This window comes from Manis pentadactyla, chromosome 4, assembly GCF_030020395.1.
Source record: "Manis pentadactyla isolate mManPen7 chromosome 4, mManPen7.hap1, whole genome shotgun sequence".
Lineage (NCBI taxonomy): Eukaryota > Metazoa > Chordata > Mammalia > Pholidota > Manidae > Manis > Manis pentadactyla.
The window spans coordinates 32,160,853-32,184,870 of NC_080022.1; the positions used below are offsets into that span (position 1 = coordinate 32,160,853).

Here is a 24,018-nt window from a genome sequence, read left to right on the forward strand (position 1 = left end):
CTATTAGCAGCTGATGAAATATGTGAATACAAATGTGTATGCTTGATCGATGCTGTGGGCCAATGGCTGTGAATTGCTATGCCCAGGCCTCCTGTGAAACCTCAGTGTTTCCTGCAGCTCAGAGATACATGTGCATTGAGATGCAAATAAGATGAGAAAAGGCTGTGAACTGTATTAAAATCCCACAGTGAATGTAGGGTCGTGTTGCTGGGTGGGGGCAGAGCTGTGATTTAATGAGGGAGCCAGCCCAGGCTTTCCCAAATACCTGAAGGCAGCTCAGCCCCTTTCTCCTGATGGGGCTGCTGCAGTCACTTGCAGCTGAAGCCAGAGGAACACAGGAGGGGGCAGTGTGCTCAGGCCCCAGACTGAAAGACTCAGAACTTAAAGGGGAAAGAGAGAGGCCATTCTCATTGTCCCATGAGGGCTGGCACCTTCTTGGCCTGTGCCCTGAGCAGGCCTGCTCCCCACCAGCTGGGAGTAGGGGAGAACCCAGACTCATGGAAAACCTGTCCCAGATGCCTCTGGTCACAGGTGCAACCACTGCCAGCTTCCTGGGAGGTAGCCCAGTCCACAGGCAGAAACAGGACAGGCAGGAAGATCTGGGCTTATTTAAAATAAGAGTTTTCTTACCTCACAGCTACAAATTTGGAGAAAAGCAAGCTTGAAAAGTGAGTTCCCCGCCATGAACAGTGTTCAAGCATAGGCTAAATGACCTCTTAGATTTGAGGCAAAAAAGGTTCCTGTGCTGGGAGGGAGGCTGAAGTCACGGTCCAGTGGGTCTAGTTGGAGTCTAAATAAACATAGCACCCACCCTGGTGTTCTAGCCACAAACAGCCTGTAGGTGATAAGGTGGGAAAATCGGAAGGAAGGAAGGGTGTGGTCATGACTCAGAGGGGCTAGAGGATCTGTCTGAGGACATATAGCTACTGCGTGGTGAAGTTGGGACCCACCTGGTCATTTTGAGATGCTGCAGGTGTAGTGGGTAGGCACACGTGGGAGTTGATGGGGTTAGACTTCTGGGGTTCAAATCTTGCCTCATTCCTATAGCTGTGTGGCCCTGGGCACGCACCTGCCCCACGCAGGATGCTGACGACTACCCAGAGCAGCTGGCTGGTGGCTGTGGCATGGTTTTATTACTGCACCTCTTAGCTATTATTTCAGAACTGAGCCACCCCTTCCAACAAATGCCCTATTCCTCTAAATCTGTCTATGGAAGTGTGATTTTCCCACTTCAGCACAGGTGGTCAGTGTGGCAGGCTAGTCAGGGATGCTGTTGTGAGCCCTTCTGTGAGAGGAAGAATCCTTATGTGAGCCCAGTGGCTGTCCCTCAGGTGACTGGTGTGTGTCTGCACCTACCTGACCCTGACAGGTGTTTGCCCACATCTCCTCTCTCTTGAAACCCCTCAGTGTTGCTGGATGTAAGGCCTTCTTGGCAGATTTCCCACCTAGAATGCTCTTCTTCCCTCCCCCTTCTTTGATTAAGTCCTATTCTTCCTCAGGGCTCAGACAAATCACAGGTCCTTCAAAGTTCCCCCTGACCCTGACATGGTCGTGTCCCATAGTTATGCTCTCCCAGGGTGGGGGTGGGGGTAGGGTGTAGCACAGTACAGCAGCAAAGACAACTGAGGAACGGTATTTCCTATGGCTGAAACCAGGCTCTGCTCCTTCATAGCTGTGTGACCTTGGGCAGGTTACTTAACCTCTCTGTGCCTCAGTTTCTTCTTCCGCAAAATGGGATAATATCCAATTCTTTGACCTGGGGTAACTGGGTTTAGTTACATGAATGTACTCATTTTGTAATAGCTCATGGACTGTATGCTTATGACTTGGATTATTTTTTTGTATGTGCGGTATGTTTCAGTGTAAAAATTACCGAAAAATAATAGTATATACTTCCAGGGTTATTGTGAGATTGACTTTGTTAATATGGGTTCTGTGCTTAGAGCAGCGCCTAGCATGTCATTGGGGCTTACCCAGTATTTGCTCTCTCTAGCATTCTGCCTTGGTCGTACTCATCACAGATTTATTCCTCAACAATGTAAGGAAAACCAAATGCCCCAGTTTTCAACAGATTGAGAAGCTTGGAGATGTCCCCCTCACCCAACTCAAAGGGAAACCAGTGATTTGGTGCTAAGATGCCATCCCTGGCCATGCACGGGCCAGCTAATAGAGTAAGTAGTCATAACAGAGACTCTACCGTGCCCTTATCCTGACCAGCCACAGCCAGCTCTGCAGAGGAACCCAAAACATACCGATGGGGATGCTGCTGCCCTTGGAAGCCCTCCAAGACCACAGCCCAGGGCACAATGGTGAGGAACAAATTTCTATGATGACGAGGGAATTGCTGCCTTGAACTATGAAGCTTTCCAGCATCCAAACTTTGATGTTGAAAGCAGCTTCAGCTCCTCCCATGACAGATGATCCACACAACAGAGCGCTTGCACCGTTCTTATACTCCAGTGGGCCATGTGAGACAACTTTTGAAATGGAAATAAGTAGGAAGAAAGATCAAGGTCTGCTAAAGAAAATGCAGGGGCAATAAAAGCCTCAGTGAAGTTAACCAAACTGTTAGAATTATATGGAAATGATAGAGGTGTAAAATAGGTAACAGCTTTAAAAGAAATCCCAAGGTTAAGAATAAAGGGATTTGGTTATTTGCATTTGAAAAACATGAATCAAATTCCCCTGGTGGGCTGGCAGACTGGACCAAGCAAGCTTTAAATTTACAAGTAGCCTTTCACCAACCCATCACCTTAAATGTCTGACCACTCAAAGCTGCGGCCAAATGGGTGTCCTCACTGGGGAACCGAGGAGGAGCGAAGGCACGGTGGCAAGTGGGAGTGGTCACGGGCGATTGGAGCTCTTGCTGGCTGAGCACATCTCATCTTTCCTTCAACTAGAAGCTTTTTAATGCTTTTTGGACAGTTCTTAGCACGACAGGAGGAACGGACACTTAGCACAGAGGTAGGCAGGCTGAGGAACGTGGTTATCAAAAGCTTCTGGAGCTCATGTATTGAGATGAGACCGTGAGAGTCACCCCCACTGCTCAGCTATCCTTCAGAAATGCCATTTCTGTGAAATCTTGTCAGACCTTAGAAGGCGTGCTGATCATTTAGCAGAGAATACTTTGTCTGTTCCCAGCACAGTGAAGCTGTCCAGGACCAGGTGCTAGAGGTGAGAAAGCCACCCAGAGTATGAACTGAGGTGGGCGCTGCTGCAGGCATGACCCTTTGGAATCTTCATATGTGAGCAAAGGGGGCATAATTGCTTAAGGCCCCTAAAGAAGTTTGCATTGATGGGAACTGCACCCCACATAATGGCCCCCCCTCCTGCCCAGCCTCCGTCACACTCCCTTCTCCCCAGGCACTTTGCGGCCGCATCTCAGGAGCCAGTTACACTGCTGCCGTCAGTCCTTGTGCTCTCAGCCTGGGGCTGCAAGCCTCAGATTACAGCACAGCCTCTGCCACAGCCTCTAAAGGGTCTTCTCTATCTTCTCACGTCAGAGTGTGAGTAACACCTTTGTTGATCAGAGCTCTGTGTCCCCTCTATGGTCAAGAGGAAGAGGAAGGCCTCAGGTCTGACGGAATTGCTGCTGACACTTCTGCCTGTGGCCACCGGACTCCGCACAGCTGTGCAGCCCTGTTCCACACTGGGCAGACAACAGCAGCGTGGGTGACACAGACCGAACATCTGTGATCCTTCAGCACTTACAAGACCTCTATTATGTCTAGGAAGGGAGCCATTTATCCCTGACTAGAAAATCAGTGAGGTGGGTAATGGCATTCTTCTCTCTCAGATGAGGGAGGGGACACTCAGAGAGGTAGAAATGCTCAGGCCACACGAGCAGTGAGCAGCAGACGGAGGGTACCAATCCCCCAACGAGAATGTTCTCCAGGGTGTGGGAACATCGCAGGAATGGGGAGAGGGCGCCTCCCTGCTGCAGACTCGATCCCTCACCATGGGTCTTAGGGAAGCACCACCACCCTCTCAGCCCATCCACAAGCATTTGGTGGGGCACACAGAGGGGCAGGACAACGTCTCACCAGGAGCTTGCCACACAGGTGGCTCAGACTCAGAGGACACAGAAAGTAGGGCACCCCAGTGAGTGGTGAGGGAAAGAGCCCAGTATTTGGAACCGGGTTTGAATCCCAGCTCTGCTCCTCATTACCTGAGTGACCATGGACAAATTCCTTTGCCTCTCGGAGCCTCAGCCTCCTCATCTCTAGAATGGATGTGTGTGTGTGTGTGTGTGTGTGTGTGTGTGTGTGTGTGTGTACTACTTGGCAGGCAGTGCTAAGGAATAGAAATTATATTTGTGAGGTGCTTAGTGTGTGTGTGTGTGTGTGTGTGTGTATACTACTTGGCAGGCAGTAAGGAATAGAAGTTATATTTGTGAGGTGCTTAGTGTGTGTGTGTGTGTGTGTGTATACTACTTGGCAGGCAGTGCTAAGGAATAGAAGTTATATTTGTGAGGTGCTTAGTGTGTGTGTGTGTGTGTGTGTGTGTATACTACTTGGCAGGCAGTGCTAAGGAATAGAAGTTATATTTGTGAGGTGCTTAGCGCTTAGTTTTATATCTGGGCACAGCAGGTCCTCTGTAAAGATACTGCTGTTTCTGCAGATGGGGGTGGAGGGTGGGCAGCAGGGCGAGGGGACCGCCGGGTGGGAGAGGGCTCAGCCCTGGAGGTCACACGTGTGCCCCTCTAGAGGCGCTTACCAGAGGAGAAGTCAGTGGCCTGAGGGCTCCCCTGAGCGTGCAGGCTGAGGGCTGCTGGGGAGAAGGCCACTGGGGTGAAGCACGGGGGCAAGAGCGGCTGGTTCCCCTCGCCTCGCGCTGTGCCAGAACAGGGCTCCCCTTAGGCCTTGAGGGCAGTAAATCCAGGGCACAGAAAAGCAAGCAGTGCTCTTCTCTGCAGACTGCGAGTTGACAGAGGAGTGCTCCAGAGACAGAACAGAGGCAGCTCTCCTCTCCAGAGGGCCTGGCTACACTCTCAGAAGAGACACCCCAGAAAGGTTTCAGGTAAAGAGACCCCAGATTTTGCAGGGCCTGCACTCTCCCTCTGAAGCCTTGTAGGGTCAACAGAAAAGGCAAGGGCCTTAACCCCCCAGGGCATGCAGACATGGACAACAGAGCCATGACCATGCCTCCTGAACAGGGCTGATGGGACTGGGGGTGACCGCATTACAGATGCCCACTCGCCCCCCACACCCTCCCCAGCACCAGGCCCGGTGCCCAGTGGAGAGTGGAGTGAGCACAGGGCATCTGCAGAAAGCCTGTGGGCAACTCCCCAGCAGCTCTGGCGCTGCCTGGACAAAGCGTCACTTACAAGGGCTCTTCACAGTATGCATAGTGCCTTTCAGAGCAACTGTGGGCATGAAGGCAGCCCTGTGGCTACAGTTAAGTCCAGGTGAGACACAGAATCAGCTACAAATGGCCAGAAGAGAACAGACCCTGCTGACATCTCTTGCAGATGTCCTCGGTGTTTGCTGAGAGCGGTAGCAGGTGCTGAAGTGCCCTCCAGCCTCCCGGCTTCACAGCAGCCTGTGAGGCTGGGACGGTCATCGCTGTTCCAGAGGTGGAGAAACGGGGCTCCGAGAGGCACAGTGACTTGCCCTCAGCCACACAGCTAGTAAGTGGTACTGCATCACACCACAGACCACCCTGACTGGACCTGCTGTCTACATTTTTTAACTTGACGTGCTTTAAACCCCACATGGATTTTATTAAATGGATTTTCCCTGCCTGCTGGCTCTAGGGCTAGCCATCAGGGGAAACATGCAGTTGTCTGAACCAAACAGAAAATCAGAAATGTCAAGATAAGGTAAGGTAACACGTCCTAGGGGTTCAGAAGGAAAGATAATGTCTAGTAGGCAGTGGAGGCATGGGAAGGTCAGGGAGCCTCCCCAGAATGGGGACATCTGACTTGGGCTCTGAAGGACAGGTTGGCTGTGAGGATCTGGAGAATGAAGAGGAGGAAAGGACCATCCAGGTGGAGGGAACTGCGAGAAGAAAGGCACAGAGGCAGAAAAGCAAGGGGATACAGAGGCTGGAGCTTAGAGAGAGGAGCCTCAGGAGGTGGTCTGCGGCCCCATCAGCCGTGGGGTGCTTTGCAGGGAATGGGGAGCCAGCAAGGGCTCTTTCTGAGCCACGCTTTTGGGCCAACTATATGGTGAATTATAGGAATATCGGGCTTTGGGGATTTTAAAATAGCCCCAAATTCCTGGAGGGTGTACAATTTATAGTATTTCCCAGTTCATTCCCACTCTGCCCTCACAAAAATAAGATGAATGATGGCCTATTGCATTTAGTGGAAAAGGGACAGATGTCCTTCCCCACCCATGACTTATACCTGTGCCATCACAGGCCCCTCCCTGGCCTGGCCATCCCCAACTCACTGCCACTTCTGCCCCCCTCCAGCCTCCCCAGCACCCCATTCCTCCATCCTTAGGCCTCTGCCATTGCCAGTTTGTCTTCTGGAAGAATCCTCCCTCTCCGACCCTCCCAAAGCCTTTGTTAACTGCCTCCTGTCTCAGAGGGGCCTGTCTAGCACTGCTCAGCCCTTCTGCTCCATGGCCACATGCACAAAAATGCCCAGGAGGTACCAGAAGTGGAGCTGCTGGACCCACACAAGCACATGTTTGTTGAGCACTCACGGGACCAGGTGCTGTGCTGAGCGTGGCTCATGTGGTGACTTGTTCAGTCCTAGAAGAGCCTCTCGGTGGGTCACTAGTACTCTTCCCACTTTGCAGACAAGAAAGGAGGCACAGAGGAGTTAAGTAACCTGCCCAAGGTCACACACCCAGCAGGCTAGGGAAAAAGGATGCAGACCCAGGGGGCCAGCTCTGAGGCCCCATTCCTGCCTTCATCCTGCCCTGCCAGCTAACCTGCTAGCACCCCACTGTTTTCCATTTTGGGGTACATGCTGGAGGTGAGCTGCTGGGGCCGTGCGTTCATGGCTGTCTTCTTAGTTACTCTCCACCTCAACCCTGGGAGGCAGCATTGCTCCTGCCACCCTCCAGATGAGGAGCAGTTTGCACAGATGGCTAACAGCTTGCCTCCTGTCACACAGTCCTCCGAGGCAGAGCCAAGGCCGTTCCCAGGTCTGACTCCAGACACAGTGATTTTTCCCATGACTGCGTAAGACGACCAAGCCCAGAGTGCCCAACCTCCAGTCACTGCTGACTTCCTGATCACTACCACCCCAACCCTCCCAAAGTGGCCTTCCCATGATTTGCATAAAGGCCTGTGCTGCTGCTCCTCAGAGCCCGTGTTCCTGAACCCACACCAGGGACTTACATCCGGGCTCTCCAGGCATCTGAGCCAGAGACAGGCCTCTTGAGCACATGCCTGTGGTTCCCACTCCACCACCATCTTATCCTAAGGACTCATAGTCACGAATCCGCAGGTTTCACATGCTGACCACATTTTTCTAACACATGAAAATAAAACATGACAGACGAAATAAGGAGCATTTATCCAGGTAGTGCCTAAAATCAGCCAATGGTTTGCATCATAGCCACGGGAGTCTGTCACCCAGACAGCTGCAAACATGAAGAACCTGCTTTGAAGCAGGCCAGGGTGGGGAGGAGCCAAGTGCCTGGGAGGCCAGGGAGGGACCAAGACCTGTGAAGGATTCCTGGAAGGACGGAAGTAATATTCTAAGTGTGGTGTGTGTGTGCACCCTGAGCCTCTGGAGAGCGACAGTGCCCCCAGGCCAAGACAGCAGGTGGGGAGCTGAAAGCAAGCCTGGGCTCCATGGCAGACAGTCAGGCCTATCTACAGAGCCTGCTGGGACCCCAACTGCCTCCTCACTGGGCCTTCCTGTAGAGCCCCGGGGGTTGACCGCCATGTAGCTGTCTCATCATGTATGAGACAGAAAGGGGAGGAGGCCAGTTCCTCCTGCCAGCGCTGCCAGATGCCAGGGAGCCTGGGAGAGCTCAGCTTGCTGCTTTCTGTGTGCTGTCCCCGGCTGGCAGGCCCTCCCTGGCATGCTGGGTAGAGAAAGCCCAAGTTAGAGAGAGGAAGGCACCCCGTTTGGTAAGCAAACAAAACGCCCTGTCAGCTGGACCGTCGACAAAGCCCCACTACGTTCGCAGCAGCCTCTCTCCACTCTGGTAAGAGCCGACCTTCCATCAGAATGGGGGCCAGACTAAAGGCAATTGGCCTCTATTAGGGGGAAGGCAGAGAGCCTGCCACCAGCATGGGGACATATGGGTCACTGCCCTGCTCCTGCCTGCAGCAACTAGGCCTGCGGATACCCTGCTGGAGTCCCGCTGGGGGCTGCAGCTGGCCCAAGCCCATGTCACCACTGCCTTCTTCCAGCCCCAGTGGGAGCTCCCAGGTCGCTGCTCAGCCAGCTGGCTCCCTGGGGGAAACTGGTCCCCTGGAGCAGAACCATTCAAGCTGCTGCCTCCCAGAGTTCCTCGCTCCCCACCGCTGGCCACGGAGAAGGACGCAAGCCAGCCCCCAGCTTCCCTCCTCATTGGGAGGGCCCTATCCCGCACTGTGACGGTGAAAAATCAGTCAACAGAGTACCACACTAGTAGGATCCAATGCTCAGGAAAAATCATCCATTTTCTCAGGGTCGGATCCTGAGCTGCCAACCTAACTAGTCCCAGGAGCTTTGGAGATGGATGTGAGGCAGCCCAGCTACTAGATGTGCTGATGTTTTGCAAGTCTGCAGGAACTGGTCTCCGTCTCTTAGGGGACGGCTTCCCTTCCCTTCTGAATCAGCCTGCACCCAACCTGGCCCCCACTGGGAGAACACACTTTCCTCCCTGGTCCCTAAAGATCCTGCCCCAGGCTGAACGGCATGGACTGTGGACACACGCCCCTCGTCCTCCGGGCCCCTGCCAGCTGCCTCCACTCCTTGCCACCTTCGCTGGAGAGGTGCCCTGCCTGCTCCTGGCTTTAGTCCCTGGAAGCCGGGCCCCTGGTTGGCCGCCCTCTGGCCCCGTCTACCAGCTGCACTCGCCAGTAGGTCATAAGGCCTGGCTCACGCCTGGCTTCTCCCTGGTTGCCTGAGGCTCATTTTGGCTCTGGAGTCGGCCTCTGTCTGCTGCCACCATGTTCCCGGGAACCCGCCTGCTTGGCACACCTGCCCCTTACTGCCCTGCTCCAGTCCAGTCTGTCTTCTGCTGGCTGCTGTGCCTCAGGACACACCTCCCCCAGCCCTCCCACCATCTGAGCTGTCCTTTGGTCTGTCACCATAGTGACAGTTGCCACCTGTCTGCAGCACAGATCCAAAATTCTGCTTGGAGTTCAGGCCCCTTGCCCCCTTTGGGCTGATGCCTTTAACTCCTTCTCTTGGCTGTGGCCAAATCCACCTGTTCAAAAGTGTGCCTGGTGGCCCTTGACAGCCTCTGTCCCTTTTAAGCCCTTTCCTCGATTCTTGGCTTCCCCAGTCATCCTTCTTCTGAGCCAAACTCGTTCTCTTTTTTAAGTTTTCATTTTGAAACAATCAAAAACATACAGAGAAATTGTAAGTAGAGTGAAAAGAGTTCTTTTTTCTTGAACCATTTAAGAGCAAGTTGCCAAGCCCATGTCCCAACACTCTTCACTCCGTCAGCATGCGTTCCTTCATCCGAGGCCAGGCCAGGCGCCCCTGCCTGCTCAGGCTCTAACTCCCCATGCACAGTCTGCCCCCTGAGAAGGTGCCCTCCTCAACTGGCTTGGCTTGTGGCCCCCTAACCAGGCCACCCTGTTATCAAAACCAAAGGAATCCTCTGCGGTGAATCATAGCTCCTGAACTGAAGGCACTTTAGGTTTCCAGCCTGGTAACTACCGCACCACCATCTCCCTGTGGTCAGCCCAGCCACAGCGAGACAACACACGTCCTCCTACACTCACACACCTTATCGCGAAGTCCTTCCTCCCTCCCTCCTGATAGCATGTTTTGAGTGGGGCTCAAGATGCAGGCTTCCATCATTAACACGCTGTGTTAATGCCTCCCTGGACCAAGGTGTCCTCATTGGCAAGTGAGGAATTTGGATCAGATGATTTCTAGCAATCCCTTCATGGTAACATAGACACTTATTGAGTATTATGTGCCACACTGTAAGCGCTTTACATGTAGTATCTGACTTAAACCTCATGCAAGCTCTTTGACATGTAATTACTACTATTGTCTCCATCTTACAGATGGGGAAGCTGAGGCACAGAGGAGTTACACAACTTAAGATCAGGCAGTCATCCTAAGAGATTCAGGATCCCTACTCAGGCAACTTGGCTTCAGAGTTTACACTCCACCACAAAATGCTTATAGAAGTGGGGAGAAAGCAGGAATTTACCTTTTACTTGAAGAGGCAATCACTTAAGTAAATATGAATAATTCATGGCAGAACAAGAGGTCAACTTAGTATGTGCCAGGCACCACACAAACATCATTTCCTTTAGTTCTGAACAATTCTGGTAAATAGATGCTACTTACTACTCTTCTCGTATTCCAGATGAGAAGACTGAGCCATAGAGAAGATAAGTGACTTTCTAATCAATGGCAGGGTCTGGATTTGAACCCGGCTCTGGCTGATGCCAAAGCCATGCCCCTGTCATCAGGCAGGGGTCTGTTTGGAGTGCAGGGGTGATGGACGCCCCTCATTCCCTATGACTGACAACAGGGAGGGGTGGACCGTGCCGGGCTCTGGGCAAGGTCTCACACATCTGACCCTCGGAGTGGAGAAGGGCACCCTAGGAGCAACAAGCATGACTGAAGGCAGCGAGGTGGGTGAGCGCAGGGCAGCAGGATATGGCTGGCTGCAGGGCATCAGTGTCCCCTGGGGCTGGGCCTTCACCCTGTGGACAATGGGAGCTGCTGATGCTTGAGAAGGAACAGAGCACAGCTGGGACCCCTCCTCTCCCCCAGAGACTCCAGATCATGGGGAGGAGAAACTTTCTCCTCATTTTTCTAAGCTGTGGGGCCTGAGGACCCTCTAGAGACGTGGCATTTCCTTTGCCTGCCTCCCTTGTGTGTTCAGTCTAGCTATACCCAGTGCCCATCTCTGCTCCAAAAGGAAGTTCTTCTCAGTGTTTCTCTCATCTCAGGCTGGGGCATACTGCCAAAGGCTCCTGTCTAGGAAGGGGCACCTGCAGACGAGCTGGGATTAGATTCTCCGATCATTAGAGAAAGTCAGACTCTCCTTAGGGAGAGACAATGGCTCGCAATAGCCTGCCCAGCCCCCTTGCCCAGGCCTCTCCCTGCAGACGGTCTCTGAGCAACATTTCCCAGTATTGAACGCAGAGCTGAAATAGCTCCCTGGCTGCCAAGAGCTGGAAAGATCCTACACACCACATCACGATGGCCAGAGATGGTTCACCCCAACCACATGGCAATATCCATGTCTGAGCTTCACAAAGCGCACAGGCACTGCCCAACTCTCCAAGCTTGTGATGGCGGAGCCAGGACTCAGACCCCAGCCCTGGACTCCAAGATCAAGCCCTTTCCCATCTCCTCCCATTACAAATACAGGAACTGACATCCAGAGGCGAAACACGACTCATGCAAAGTCCCCAGCTCCAGGGCTCACAACTTTACCTTCCTCCCTGTAGGAGTCTCATTTCGAAAAGAGCCCAAAGATGGAAAAGGTAAAACGTTCCTGCGATTTACAGCTAATAAAATTCAGGTGACCCATGCACAATCCCAGCCAGATATTTTCTCTGCCCAACCACCCATGTGTCACTTTTCCCTTTTGTTTTCATGTATGTTGTCCATGGTTAACCAGTCACAGAATTGGAGCTTTCCCCCAACTCTCTCCCTTCTGCTGTGCTGTCCACACACGGCCATCAAAGACACACCCTGGCTTATGGCCCTCAGTGGCTCTCTACTGCCGGGCAGGAAGGGCGCCCAGGTGCAGAAGATCAGCATCATGCTGGTGGAGGGGACGGGGGAGGACACTGAAGGAGGAGGGAAGCCAGGAAGGAGGTGGCAGCTTTGCTGAGCACTTCCTGTATGCCAGGCCCGGGAACCCCATCTTGCTATTATTCGGTTCTTGCAAAAAGCCTGTAAAGTAGATGCCATTGTCTCTATTTTAAGGACTGGCCAGTAATTGCTGGAGGTAGGGCTAGAATCTGATTCTGTCTCAGTCAAAAACCCAAAGACTTTCTCGACTTTCTGGAGAACCTCCAGGGTGCGGGTTAAGGGAGACCCCAGCATGGCAGCTGTGCGCCGGGCAGAGGGAGCCACCCAGGCGGCGTGGAGCCCGCTTGATGACTCGGGGGGGGGGGGGGGGCTGGGTCAGCACAGTGGTATTTACAGAGTTCTGAATGCAGCTGAATGTCTTGAGGGGAGATTTGGTGAGGGGAGAATTTGGGGATTGCATTAGTAATAATTATATAGAAATTAAGTGAAGTTAAAACACACACACACACACACACACACACACACACATCACACTTTTATCCACAGAGAAAATAGAAAAATTATTCGGGAAAGAAAATGCAACCACTATTCATTATCTGACTTGGCTGTGACTTACATACAGTACCACTCTATGGACGATGCGAGGGGGAGGAGGGGGCCGTGTGGACTGCGGGAAGGTGCTTGAGTTCCTAGCTTATGCCCACCTGAAAAGCCCAGTGGTGGCAACTCAGGCACATATTTTTAGAGCTATGGAAGTCAGCCAAGATAATCAGCTAGAAAGGGTGCAAGTTACTGCTTCTGGGGACACTGGGGGTCGAATGCGGGGGAAAGAGCAAGGGTGCTACTGTTTCCAGAAAGAAATGTATGGAACTATCTGGCCCTTTAAACTCCGTGTACGTGTGACTTTGATAAAAAATAAGAACTGAAAGAGAGAGAGTGCGTGCCACTGTTCTCTAAGATGCTGTGTCACCCACAGGAGAGATAGGGAGAAGCCCGCTTCCTCCAGGGGGCCCGCCTCCTTCCCCGGGACAGGAAGGAGGCCAGGACTCAGGCAGGTGCAGTGCAGGCCCAGTGGATGCTGAGTCTGCGGCCGTCAGGGGCCACTTGCTGCTGTGGTGGTGGGGACCTCGCCTCCTGCTTCCCTCCCCGTCAGGCTAAGCCCCTGCTACCTAAGCCTGCCAGCCCCCCCACCGCCACTGGAACCAGAGGCAGTGCCTGTGCGAGAAATGGATTCTCCTTTAAATTTTAATAGGATGCATTTAGGTCTTCCCTGACAGTCCTCAGGGCCTCCGGGAACTCTGGCCCCAGCACACTCAGACACTCAGTCTGCCCCACAATCAATAGTCTTTTTTCTTTTCCATTTTTCTTTTCATGTTCTCTTTTTTTACTGTCTGTGACTTGGGTGTTATAGTGACGTAATCAGCTTTCTCTAATGCTTGGAGCCAGTGTTCCCTGGGAAGTCCTTTGAGGAATCAGGAGAAAGATGCTAGGCCAGTACAGACAGTCGCCTACTTTGAACCATTCAATATCTGATATGTTTATCTGGGGTATAATATTGACAAAGGAATAACTTTCCCAAGAGTCTACGTGGTTTCCTGGTACAGAAATTTGCTGCTCATTTTCAAAACAGCCATTCTCAAATCTATTGTTGGTGGAGACCTTGAACCCCTAGGTGGCCTGGACTGGGGCTGAGAGAACCCTCCCTGCTCCCCACCATTTCTGCCTGTGTGGCAACCAGCATCTCTCTCTTTCCTCCTGTTACTATGGGAGAAGTGTCCCCTTCCCATCAGTGTTTGCAGCCCCTGCCCCGGCCAGCACCTTCTGTGCATTCTGCCCCCTTCTCCCTGGCGTCACCTCCTGTCCCTGCTGTCAGTCTTTCCTGGCAGCACGAGGATGCCTCAGCGTAAGCACCCGCCTGCTCAGCCTCACACTCCCTCCAGGTCTCCCCCCACCCCACTTCCTCTGCTTCCCTGCCTAGCCAGCCTCTTAGGACAGATCTTTACTGGGCTGCCTCCACTTCTCATTTCAACCCATGCCATCAGGATCCCACCTCAACCCAAACAGCTCCTGTCAAGGTCATCAGTGACCGCATGTGGCCACCCCGCATGGACACTGGCGTGTCCTCCCTTTCCTGGGCCTCTGAGCAGCCCTCAGCACAGCTGACCACGCTGTCCTTCTTGAACACCCTCTGCTCTTGGCTTCTGAGGCTTCTCGCTCTGCTTGGTCTCCTCCCACGCCTCTGGCTTTTCCTTCTCAAACTCCTTTGCAGCTTTGTCTCTACCTACTCTCTGTTGGTGGAGCCCAGGCTCAATCCCGATGCCCTTTCTTTTCCCCATCTCCCAGGTGACCCTATAGAGTCCCATTCACTTAAATAACATCTATACATGGACAAATGCATATCCCAAATGTGTTATTTCCAGCTCAGGCCTGGTCTCTGAATGTCAGGCTCATATATCCAATTGCTAAATGGCTCCCTGCACACTTGGATGGATGGATGATGGGCATCTTGAAACTAACATGTCTGCCAAGTTTTGATCTCCCCTTCCCCAAACTTCTTTCCGACTCTCCTCTCCCATCCCAGCCCACCTCAGGGAATGGCGCCACCATCCATTCAGCTGTTACTCAAGCCGGAAACGTTGCAGTCATTCTTAATCCTAACTTTCTCTTTCTCACCCTCCACATTCAATTCATCAGGAGCCCTATATCTGCATCCCCTATCTGGTCTTAGCCGCTGGATGTCTCACTTGGACTCTGCAATATTCTGCCCTCCCTGCTGCCCCCACAAGCATCACCCCTTTCTCAAAGTCCAGATCATATTCCCTGGGAGAGATGGAGCAGTAGGATTTGGGGATAAAAGAAAAAGAGAACAAAACCCAGTGTGGGTACATGTGATGGCGATTGGACAGTTCACTCCCCAGCTCCCCACTGGGGCCACACTCAGAGTGGCACACCCAACTTCCAGGGAGGAGTCTGAGAATTAAAGAGATAAAGATGCTGCTTCTCCCTCAGGAAGAGACAGGACCCAGGCAGCCTGGACTTGCCCAGGAAGAAGAGCAGCCCCTACAGGGCAGAAGGGATCTGCTCAGGGCAGGCATGGCTCTGGGAGCTGGCAGCCCATGAGCCAGCCCATCTTGGGCAATGCATGTTTCATTTTTACCTTTAACATCTGCAGGGCAGGGCAGCAAGCAAATGACTTGCCTCCCAACCCCAAATGCTTACCTCATAGCTGAGGTCACTTGACTTGACTTTCCCCAGACCAAGTCTGACTTCAGCTTGGTGGGTTGGTCCTGCCCAGCCTGGTTCAACCCCAACTGTGTTCTTGCTCCTTCCTGGGAGCCAGAGCCTTGATCCTACTCACAGATTTTAAAAGCTACTAAGTTCAGGAATGTGCCCCCTCACCTGAGGTCTCAGTTAATCCTGACCATGTTAAGGGGAGATTCCTTCATTTACTGAATATTCTTGAGTCTGTCTATGTGCCACTCTTTTCACTACTGGGGATACAGCATGAACAAAACAATTTCTGCCTCTTAAAGAGCTTATAGTCTGGTGGAGGTGACAGAATCAAACCAGTTAATATAGGATGCAGGGAAGGGGATAAGAGATGTCAGCAGGGGTATGAGCTGGGGATATAGTCTGGGAACGCTTCACTGAAGGGGACTAGAGGAAGAGAGAGAGCCATGAGACTCTGGAAAGTGTTCCAGGTACAGGGCACAGCAAGTGCAAAGGCCCTGAGGCAGAAGCATGTCTAACAAAGAGCAAAGACTTTGCTGGCTAGAGTGCAGGGAGTGAGGGGTAGAGGGCAGGCTGAGGGCAGGGAGGAGCTGGGACTACATGAGGCTGTGGAGGGTGCAGAGCAGGAGCGATGGGGTTTGTTGACATTAAACAGGATCACGCTGGTTGCTGGGTTGAGGGTACACTGTAGTGGGAAAGGGTGGAAGCAGGAGATTATAGAACACTGTGATAATCCAGATGATAGAACAGTGGCTTGACCCAGGAGGTAGGAAAAAATGGGCAGATTCTGGATATGATTTTAAAAGTTGAGTTCACCAGATTTGCTAATGGATGTAAGACACAGCAGTTCTGGGCCTGAACATCTGCAAAGATGAAGTTGCCTGTACAGAATTTGAACAAGTAGTTTTGCTTCTCTCCTTCAAAGGAGTCCTCTTTTTCTCTTGGCTACTTAAAAGACTTTTAAAGAGACATTTAGCAAGCGTGTAGTGAGGCACACAGTTTCTCTGCCTATGTTGTACATTTCATAACCTTTGTATGAACATCCCTTCATAAGTATGCATTTTCTGTTTCACTTCGGATTTTTAGAGTGGTTTACCTGAGTTTGTCCTTTACACCTATTCAATTTATCAGTATTTATTTAATTCATAATTTAATCGATTTGTTCCCCAATAAATATACAGAAATAACAAATATTACCAAAGACATAATTCAACTTTATCCTTAATCTGGAGCCCACAGTAAGATGGGGCTAGACAGAGTAGAAATTTAGACATTTAGGATGAAAAATATATTCTAGGTGTCAAAGTCCAAGAAGAAATGGGTTTGTGAACAATTATTAGAAATGAAAATAACCTTTAATTTTTAAAAATTAAAACTATTCTCTCCAAGCTATTTCATATAGACACACACACACACACACACACACACACACACACACACATAGACATGCACATGTGCTTTTAAAAATATAAGTAGATCCTAAAATGACATGTGTTGAGCATACTGCATAAACTCTTAAACTTAAATAAAAATAAATTCAGCTATTAGAAATGAAAATACATGAGACAGATAAGCACATCTGTTAAAAATATAACTCTTTCAAGTAGAACAATACTGAGTTAAGTGAACTTTTAAAATAATTTCTTTAACAAATGTACCCGGAGCCTTTGAGTCACAGGGGTTCTTTAGCATCTGGTGTGTTCAAAGGATGAGTTTACTGGACGTCTGGGTGGATCGGCACACAGATGCCTCAAGATCTGGCACAGAGCCCCGAGGAGACGTCCTGCTAGACATACAAGTCTGGGAGTCATCAGCCTAGAGGCGGTACATGGAGTTACCCGGGGAGTGAATTTAGACAGAGAAAGGGGAGGCCCAGGGGCTGAGCCCTGGGGGCCCTAATATCTAGAGATCAGGAGATGATGAGAAATTCCAAAGATGATGAGAAAATGGTTCCAGCAAAGAAAGAAGGGTAGCAAGAAAGTTGGTATCCTGAAACCCAAGTAGGCAGTGTTTCAAGAACGGGGGAGGGATCAACTGTCAAATCCTGTCAATTGGTCAGGAAAGGATGGAAATGAGAACGACGAGAGAATTCTGCAGGGTGGAAGTCACTGCTGACCTTGATGAGAGCAGCTTCTGGGTGTGATGAGGCCAAAGGACCACCTGGAAAGGGACTGTGAGGCGAGGGGGGGAAAGGTACGGAGGTGAGCAAATACAGTTGACCCTTGAACATCACAGGTTTGAACTGTGCAGGTCCATTTATATGTGGATTTTTTCCACGAATAAATTAGAACATTTTGGGGAGATTTGTGAAAATTTGAAAAAACATCTTTTTCTCTAGCTTATTCTATAGTAAGAATATAATGTCGAGTACATACAACATACAAAATACGTGTCAGTTGACTGTTATCAGTAAGTCAACAGTAGGCTATTAGTAGTTAAAGTTTTGAGGAGTCAAAAGTTATACACCCACTTTTGACTACACTGTTCAAGGACCAACTCTTTCTGGAGTTTTTCTTTAAAGGGAAGCAAAAAATCGGGTGATATAAGCCCTTTAGTGAAAGTCAGTTTGAAGATGGGAAGCTTTAAGTTTGCATATGCGGAACTGAACAGGCCAGAAGAGAGGCAATGGCTGGAGTGATGTACTGGGGTAGGTGAGAAGTGATGGGGTCAAATACCCTCCAGCAGGAGCACAGATGGTCTTTCTTCAGCTTGTAAGCTGAGTCTGGCACTTGGCAGGGTCTGGCATTGACTCCTTCTGCTAAAGGCCTGAAGGGTTTGGGGGCAGCCTTGGGCAACCCCCTGTCTGTGAGCCACCCTCCTCCGCCCTCACTGGTGCAGCCCACAGCTGGGCTTCTGTTCCCCTGCCTTGTATTCCAGTTCCAGCTGAGGCTGGGCTGCCCCTCTAAACTCACCCCATCCACTGCCCCTTCCCACGGCCAACTTTCTGAGTCCCCATGCCAGCTGGGCCTCGCCTCCCTGCCTCTCACCATGTGTGCTCATCATTCCCTTCAGACCTAACCAGCCTTGGCCCAAGCCAGGCCTGGATGACCACTTCGGGCAGCTGGGTATAACTCCAGTCTCTTCCTCTTCCACACCAGCCCTTTGGGCTGAGCTCCCAGCTTTCCTTATAACAAGTGAACTTGAGTTAGAACAATATAGGTATTACTGTCAATGAACAACATAACTTTGAATATATGAAAATAACATTCCTTAACAAAGGAGCCCTTCTCAGATATCTAAGGCAAATGCACAGGTGCTGGGTGAAGAGCTGTGACACAGCTTAGCCATGATCAGAAACACTCAGTGGCACCAACAAGGGGGCCTACAGAGTGGGAGACCAGAGCGGTGACACAGGGGAGAGGAGAGACACTGCATCCAAGCCACAGACCACTTCGTGTGGACACCGGAACTTGGGGACTAATTGGAAGGGGGAGGTTAAGGGGAGAAGAAGGTGTCTGAGATGGCAGTAAGGTTTGAGTGTGGAGATGTGGACGCATAATCTGAGATCTGAATGTGGAAAGGAGACGCTGTTGGTGGCAACTGGTGGGCTTGGCCGGCACACGCTAAGTTTGAGATGTCCTGGGTCTCCCAGGCAAAGGTGCCTAGAGGCGTCAGAAGCAAGAGTATAGTTCAGGAGTGAGGTCCTAGCTGGAGATCCAGATTTAGCATCCTTGGCACAGTGAGGAGGCTTGAAGCCAAGGAGATGGATGATGTCAACAAGGGAGAACACTCAAGGCCAGGAGAAATCAGTCTGACTGACCAGGCACATGAATGTCCATTAAGTTAGATTGCTGACCAACCTATCTTTCCTCTCTACCTTCTCTGCCTCACCCAGCCTTCCAGGCCTAGCCCCATTCCCTCCAGGAAGCCCTCCCGGGCTGCTCCAGTCCCAGAGCTCCCTGCCTGCTGTGAGCATCTCAACACTGGCAGACACAGGGTCTGAGCCAGTCCCCAAGCACCTGGAGGGCAGAACCATGGTTTACCCTCTTGGCTTATTTTCTGGCACAGAGCACCCACAAGGCACTAAATAAGTAGCTCTTCCTTGATGGACTGGTTACCTGATTAATGCTGGGTTGGAGGTCAAGCTGAGTTAGGAGACTTGTGAGTAGCTTGACCTGTGATAATAGACTTATCAGTGTTGGATTCTTAGATCCTCCATTTTTTGTCTGGTTTATTGACTCATCGCTCTGAATTAGATCATATGGATCAACGTGGATATATGTAAAAAATACTGCTGAGTAAAAACACCAAGTTGCAGATGTACATGAAGCCCACTGGAGTAGGCAGTGCTGTCTGCCAAACACACGTGGTAGGACAGCACTTCCCCCTCTTCCGCAGGTCGGTCAGGCCATGTGGCTTGCTCTGGCCAATGAAATGGAAGCAGAAGCTTCTGGGCGGAAGCTTTAAGAGCCAATGCACAGCACAGTTCACCATTTTCCCCTTTCTCCTCTCTCGGCCTCTGTTGGCCTGGATCTCTTAGTGACTCGTAGGAACAGAACTCCAATGCAGAGCCTTGTCAGACACATATGGTGTGAGATACAAATGCTTTCTGTGTTAAGAAAAAGAGGTTGAAAAAAGGTAGAAATGAGTCTAAGCCAAAACCTTGGTGAGCTCAGGTGGCTGTGCTTGGCAGATTTATTCAGCATTTCTGGGTGAGGGGGAGGCACCCTGGGCATTTTGGGTGGGACAAGCGGTTCTGCAGGTGGTGTATGGATGGCCGCATCCTTGACCCCATCCAGGAAATGCCAGAGGTGCCTCCAGTTATGTGACAGCCCCAAACACTCTCACCCCCACATTTTCAAATGCTCCTGGGGCTGTACCAGCAGCCCCAGCAGAACCACGGATGTAGAGGGGTCGTGAGAAGGGGGGCGGGAGGTGCCGCAGGAGCCCGGTGGGGCAGGAGGATCTTTAACCCCCAAGTGCTCCCATTGCATGTGACAAGTTGAGAGAGTGAGGATGACATCTTTCAAAGCCGACAGAACAGACGGAGATTGTCTTGGAGGGAGATACAAAGGATGGATAGAACGGTGACAAAACCCTCCGATGCCTGTTCTTCAGCACCGTGAACTATGACCTTCACGTGGCGTAACAGGCTCCTCCAATAATCTGCAGGTGTTATTATCCCATCTTACAGATCAGGAAGCAGAGCCGGGGAGGGGAGAGGCTTGTGTGAGTGGGACAGAGGTAAGTGGGAGGACTGCTCAGGGGCAGGGATGACCTTGAAAGGGAGGGAGATTCTGAAACAGTAGGTGGGACCAACCGACAACCTGGGTGGACAGTGCAACAGGGTTGCAGGTGGTGAGGGAGAAGTGGGGACCGACGCCCAGGCTCTGGGGAGAGGAGAAGGGACTCAGGAGTAACCTGTCACCTTTCAGCTAAAGGCAGACAGGTGGCAGAGACTCCAGCAGGTAGCTGGAGCTACGGACTCACCAGGGAGGGGAGCGGCCCCCGCCAGCTGCCCTTCCGGAGCTCAGGAGCTCAGGCTTTCCAGGCAAACAGGGCAGCAGGGGCCGCCTTGGGGAGCCAGATCACCGTTCTGGAGGTGGTTGCCTCTCAGGGCAGAAGCAAACCCCTTCAAGCATACCAGCTAACATCAGCCCCCTGGGGCTCCACAGACAGTTCTTGAAGCAAGAGGGAAGGCGCGGTGTTGCCATGACCAGATGCACCAATCCTTGGACCCAATGATATGAGAAGGCAGAAACACACGAGGGCGCTCTAACCAAATAGCAGGATTGGAAATCGTCGGTTCCCAGCCATAAGGAGGGTTAGTATTTTGGAAAACCTTTGGTCTGGTGCAATGGAGCAGCTACAGGAACCCTGCGCAGGATGTTTCTCCTCATGGGGAGGTGTCCCTACCACTGCAGGGTGTTTGCCATCCCTGACCCCTTCCTGACACTGTGACAACCCAGCTCCCCAAGTGTCATTTAAACACCCCCCCTCTCTCGAGAGTCCCTGCTGCTCGTGCCACTGGAGGGTGCCCCTTGGTGGTCTCTGATTTCCCCAGCCTCACAGAAGAATCTGGCACCTCCCACTTTGACCTTGTGGGTTAGGCGTCCCCAGCTGCTGGAGAATTGCAGGCCCCACTGACATCCCGTGTTGGCCGGTGTTCATGGGGACTGTCCTCTTCAGGAGGTGGGTTTTCCTCCATGCTATTGTCCCTCAGAACTGGGAAGGATGAGGGCCGCATTGACCACACTGGAGACACAGACACAAGACCCTGAGACAGACACCACGGGACCTGCTTACAGATGCCCACATCCCAGGGAGCAAACACGTGGTCACATAGAACACAGCCCGCACAAAACCTCCACAAAGCAAGTCTGAGACAAGGTACCCTCCTGAAGCCCAGAGGACCCCACAGTGTGAGTTCTGAGACGTTCAGATCACTAGATATTCAAAGACAGGCACCAAAGGTGAAAAACCAGGAATGCTATTCTAAGCATTTAACAATGAGTCCTGGATCCCAGCGGGTCAGAATGGAGACAGACTGCAGCTGGTGCGTGCAATGTGCCATCAGCTCTGCAAACAGCCTCGTCGGCAGAGCCGGAGTTCCCTGTGGGATGCCAGGCATGCCAAGCTGGCTGCTTAGGCAGGACAGAGATGACTTTCTGGGAACATACACCAAGGTAACTGGCAGCCTGGACAGGACCTGGGGAACTCACTATCAACCCCAACACAGGAACAAGAAACCTGGCCAGCATCTGAGGAAGGAGGGGCTGGAGAAAGACCCAGAGCACTCCAGCACACCCCAGTGCCCCCCAGCCCCCACCAAGGAGCCTGGCGTTCTTAAACAGAGGTGACCTGTGAGTCTCACAAAGGTGGCTTCTGCTGGAAGGCACAGCCGGAATTCCAGGGCACCTGTGAGCACAGCCCTGCTGTGCTGGTTGAGACACTCACAGCCTCCGAACATGAATGGCAGCACCCGCAGCCTGCTGGCTGGCTGGGCCGGAGCTCTTACTCCATGGGAAGCAGGCCTTGCAAAGCAAACATGATTCTTACCCTCCTTCGAAGATTTTGATCCTCGCCGGCTCCCCTCTCTTAGAGGCAGGAGCGTCCTCCTCCGGCTTCCCTCGCTTCTCGTCTTCCTTCTCCACTCTAGCTATATCTTTATGGCCTTCCGGGGAAACCAGCGAAGGGAGGTGAACCTGGCCCACCACAGAATGACAAAATCATTGCTGGTTAAATGGCAATAACAGAATAATGCCTTTGATGGCATTGCACGCTCACACTTAATCATGGTTCACTCAGTCTTTACCCTCCCCTATGAAGAGGTGCTCGTAGCCCAACTTTCCAGAAAGAAGGAAATTGATTTCCCAGAGAGGTGAAGGTCCTATTCAAGGTCAGGTGGTTAGTTGGTGTCAAAACTAGGACTCTGACCAGGTCCCTCTCAAGAAGACCAGGCCTTCCCAATACAGCGGTGTTTACTCTCCTTCACACTAGTCTAGGAGCTTCTGGGGACATGTACTCATCTCAGTCTCCTTGGTCACACCAGCTCCAAAAACAAGGCCTGCCTCAGAGAAGGCGTTTAAGGAATATAGAACCAATAAATGACGACTCCACTTTTGGAGTTTTAACCGATCCAATTCTGTCTTATAGGTCAGAAAGTCAAGGTCACCCAGCAAGTTAAGGGCACTTCTGGGAGCAGAGTGCAGGTCTCCTGGGGCTCTGACCAGTAGAACTCCCCAAGCCTGGTGCAGAGAGGCTGTCCAGGTCCACCAAGGGGCATGCACCTGGGGCGTGTGCTGGCTTCCAACTGTTCGTCTAAGGGAACCCATTCTCTTAGCAGAGCTATGGGACCTCAAGCCGGCCCAGTGAGGAGAACACATCCTCTAGACCCTCAGGTGGCAAAGGGATGGGCGCCCCTTGAATGGGAAGCATTGATGCTGGCTGAGGGCTGGGGCCAGCAGTGCTGGAAGGGAGATTCTCATCCTACTTCATGTCGCTATCGTTTAGGGCATGAGAAAACTGCAATGTTTATAGCCAGCAGGAGAAGCAACCTTGTCTCTTGGTGCTGGGGCAGTTTATGAACTTTAGGCCACTCTGCCAGCCACACTTGCCTGTACAAGACCAGTTTGGGACTGAGCAGAAGCATTGCTGGTTGGGAATCAGGGAATCTGAGTTCTAGCACCAAATAGGCTACTGCATGCTGATCCACCCTGGGGTGGATTACTCCACCTTTCTAGCCTCAGAGTCTGAGAGGATTTAGACTACCTTGAAGATTCATTCCAGGGCCAACTTCTGTGACTCAGTGGCCCTCAGATAATCTCTTTAGAATTGGAGGGGGGGAGTGGAAACCAAGTGAGCGTATGGATTGCTGCTTTGGCAGAAGTTAGCTGATTTTGTGCAATACCCGTGTGTTTCCAGAGCGCGCTGTTTTCACTCTCGTCTTGGCCTGCCACCTGGGCCACCCTTGGAACAACCAAGGCGCCTCCAGCAGGATGGTGGGCAACTTCTCTCTCACAACCAGCCATGACGTCTGGGCTAAGCTCAAGCAGGCTATCAGCAGTCTACCAGGGAACACTGTTGGGACTGGGTGAAGGGACCAAGATCCTCTTTGGCTTGTCATGGTAATAATATGGTAACTATAGGTGAAAGCAATTATTGGGTGCCAATGTGCCAAGCACTGTTCTAAATACATGTTTCATATTTTAGGCCATTTAATTGTCTCCACACTCCTATGAACGCCTGTTTTACAGATGATGAATCCAAGACACAGAGAGGTTAGGTAACTGGCCCAAGGCCACACAGCTATAAAGTGAGGTAGTAGGATTCAAATCTGGGCAACTTGGCATCATAGTTCTTGTTCTTAATCTGTTCACATTAGTGCATGTGGCCAAAATGATCTCAAAGGAGAAAAAGGAAAGAGAAACCCAGGGAACAGAATGTGACTGCAAAGTGAACTCTTGTATAAGCTTAGGTTTCTCCAGGGCTTA

At 51.6% G+C, this 24,018-nt stretch overlaps 1 protein-coding gene across 8 annotated transcripts in view; it reads right to left on the reverse strand.

Moving 5' to 3' along the window:
* The window catches only part of HIVEP3 (HIVEP zinc finger 3), a 497,332-nt gene that overhangs the window by 27,710 nt on the left and 445,604 nt on the right, over positions 1-24,018 (reverse strand). For all 8 annotated transcript variants that reach the window (XM_057500094.1, XM_057500091.1, XM_036892764.2 and 5 more), the window contains one exon: positions 22,085-22,230. In XM_057500094.1, coding sequence (XP_057356077.1) covers positions 22,085-22,230 — 146 coding nt within the window. The remainder of the gene's footprint in view (positions 1-22,084; positions 22,231-24,018) is intronic.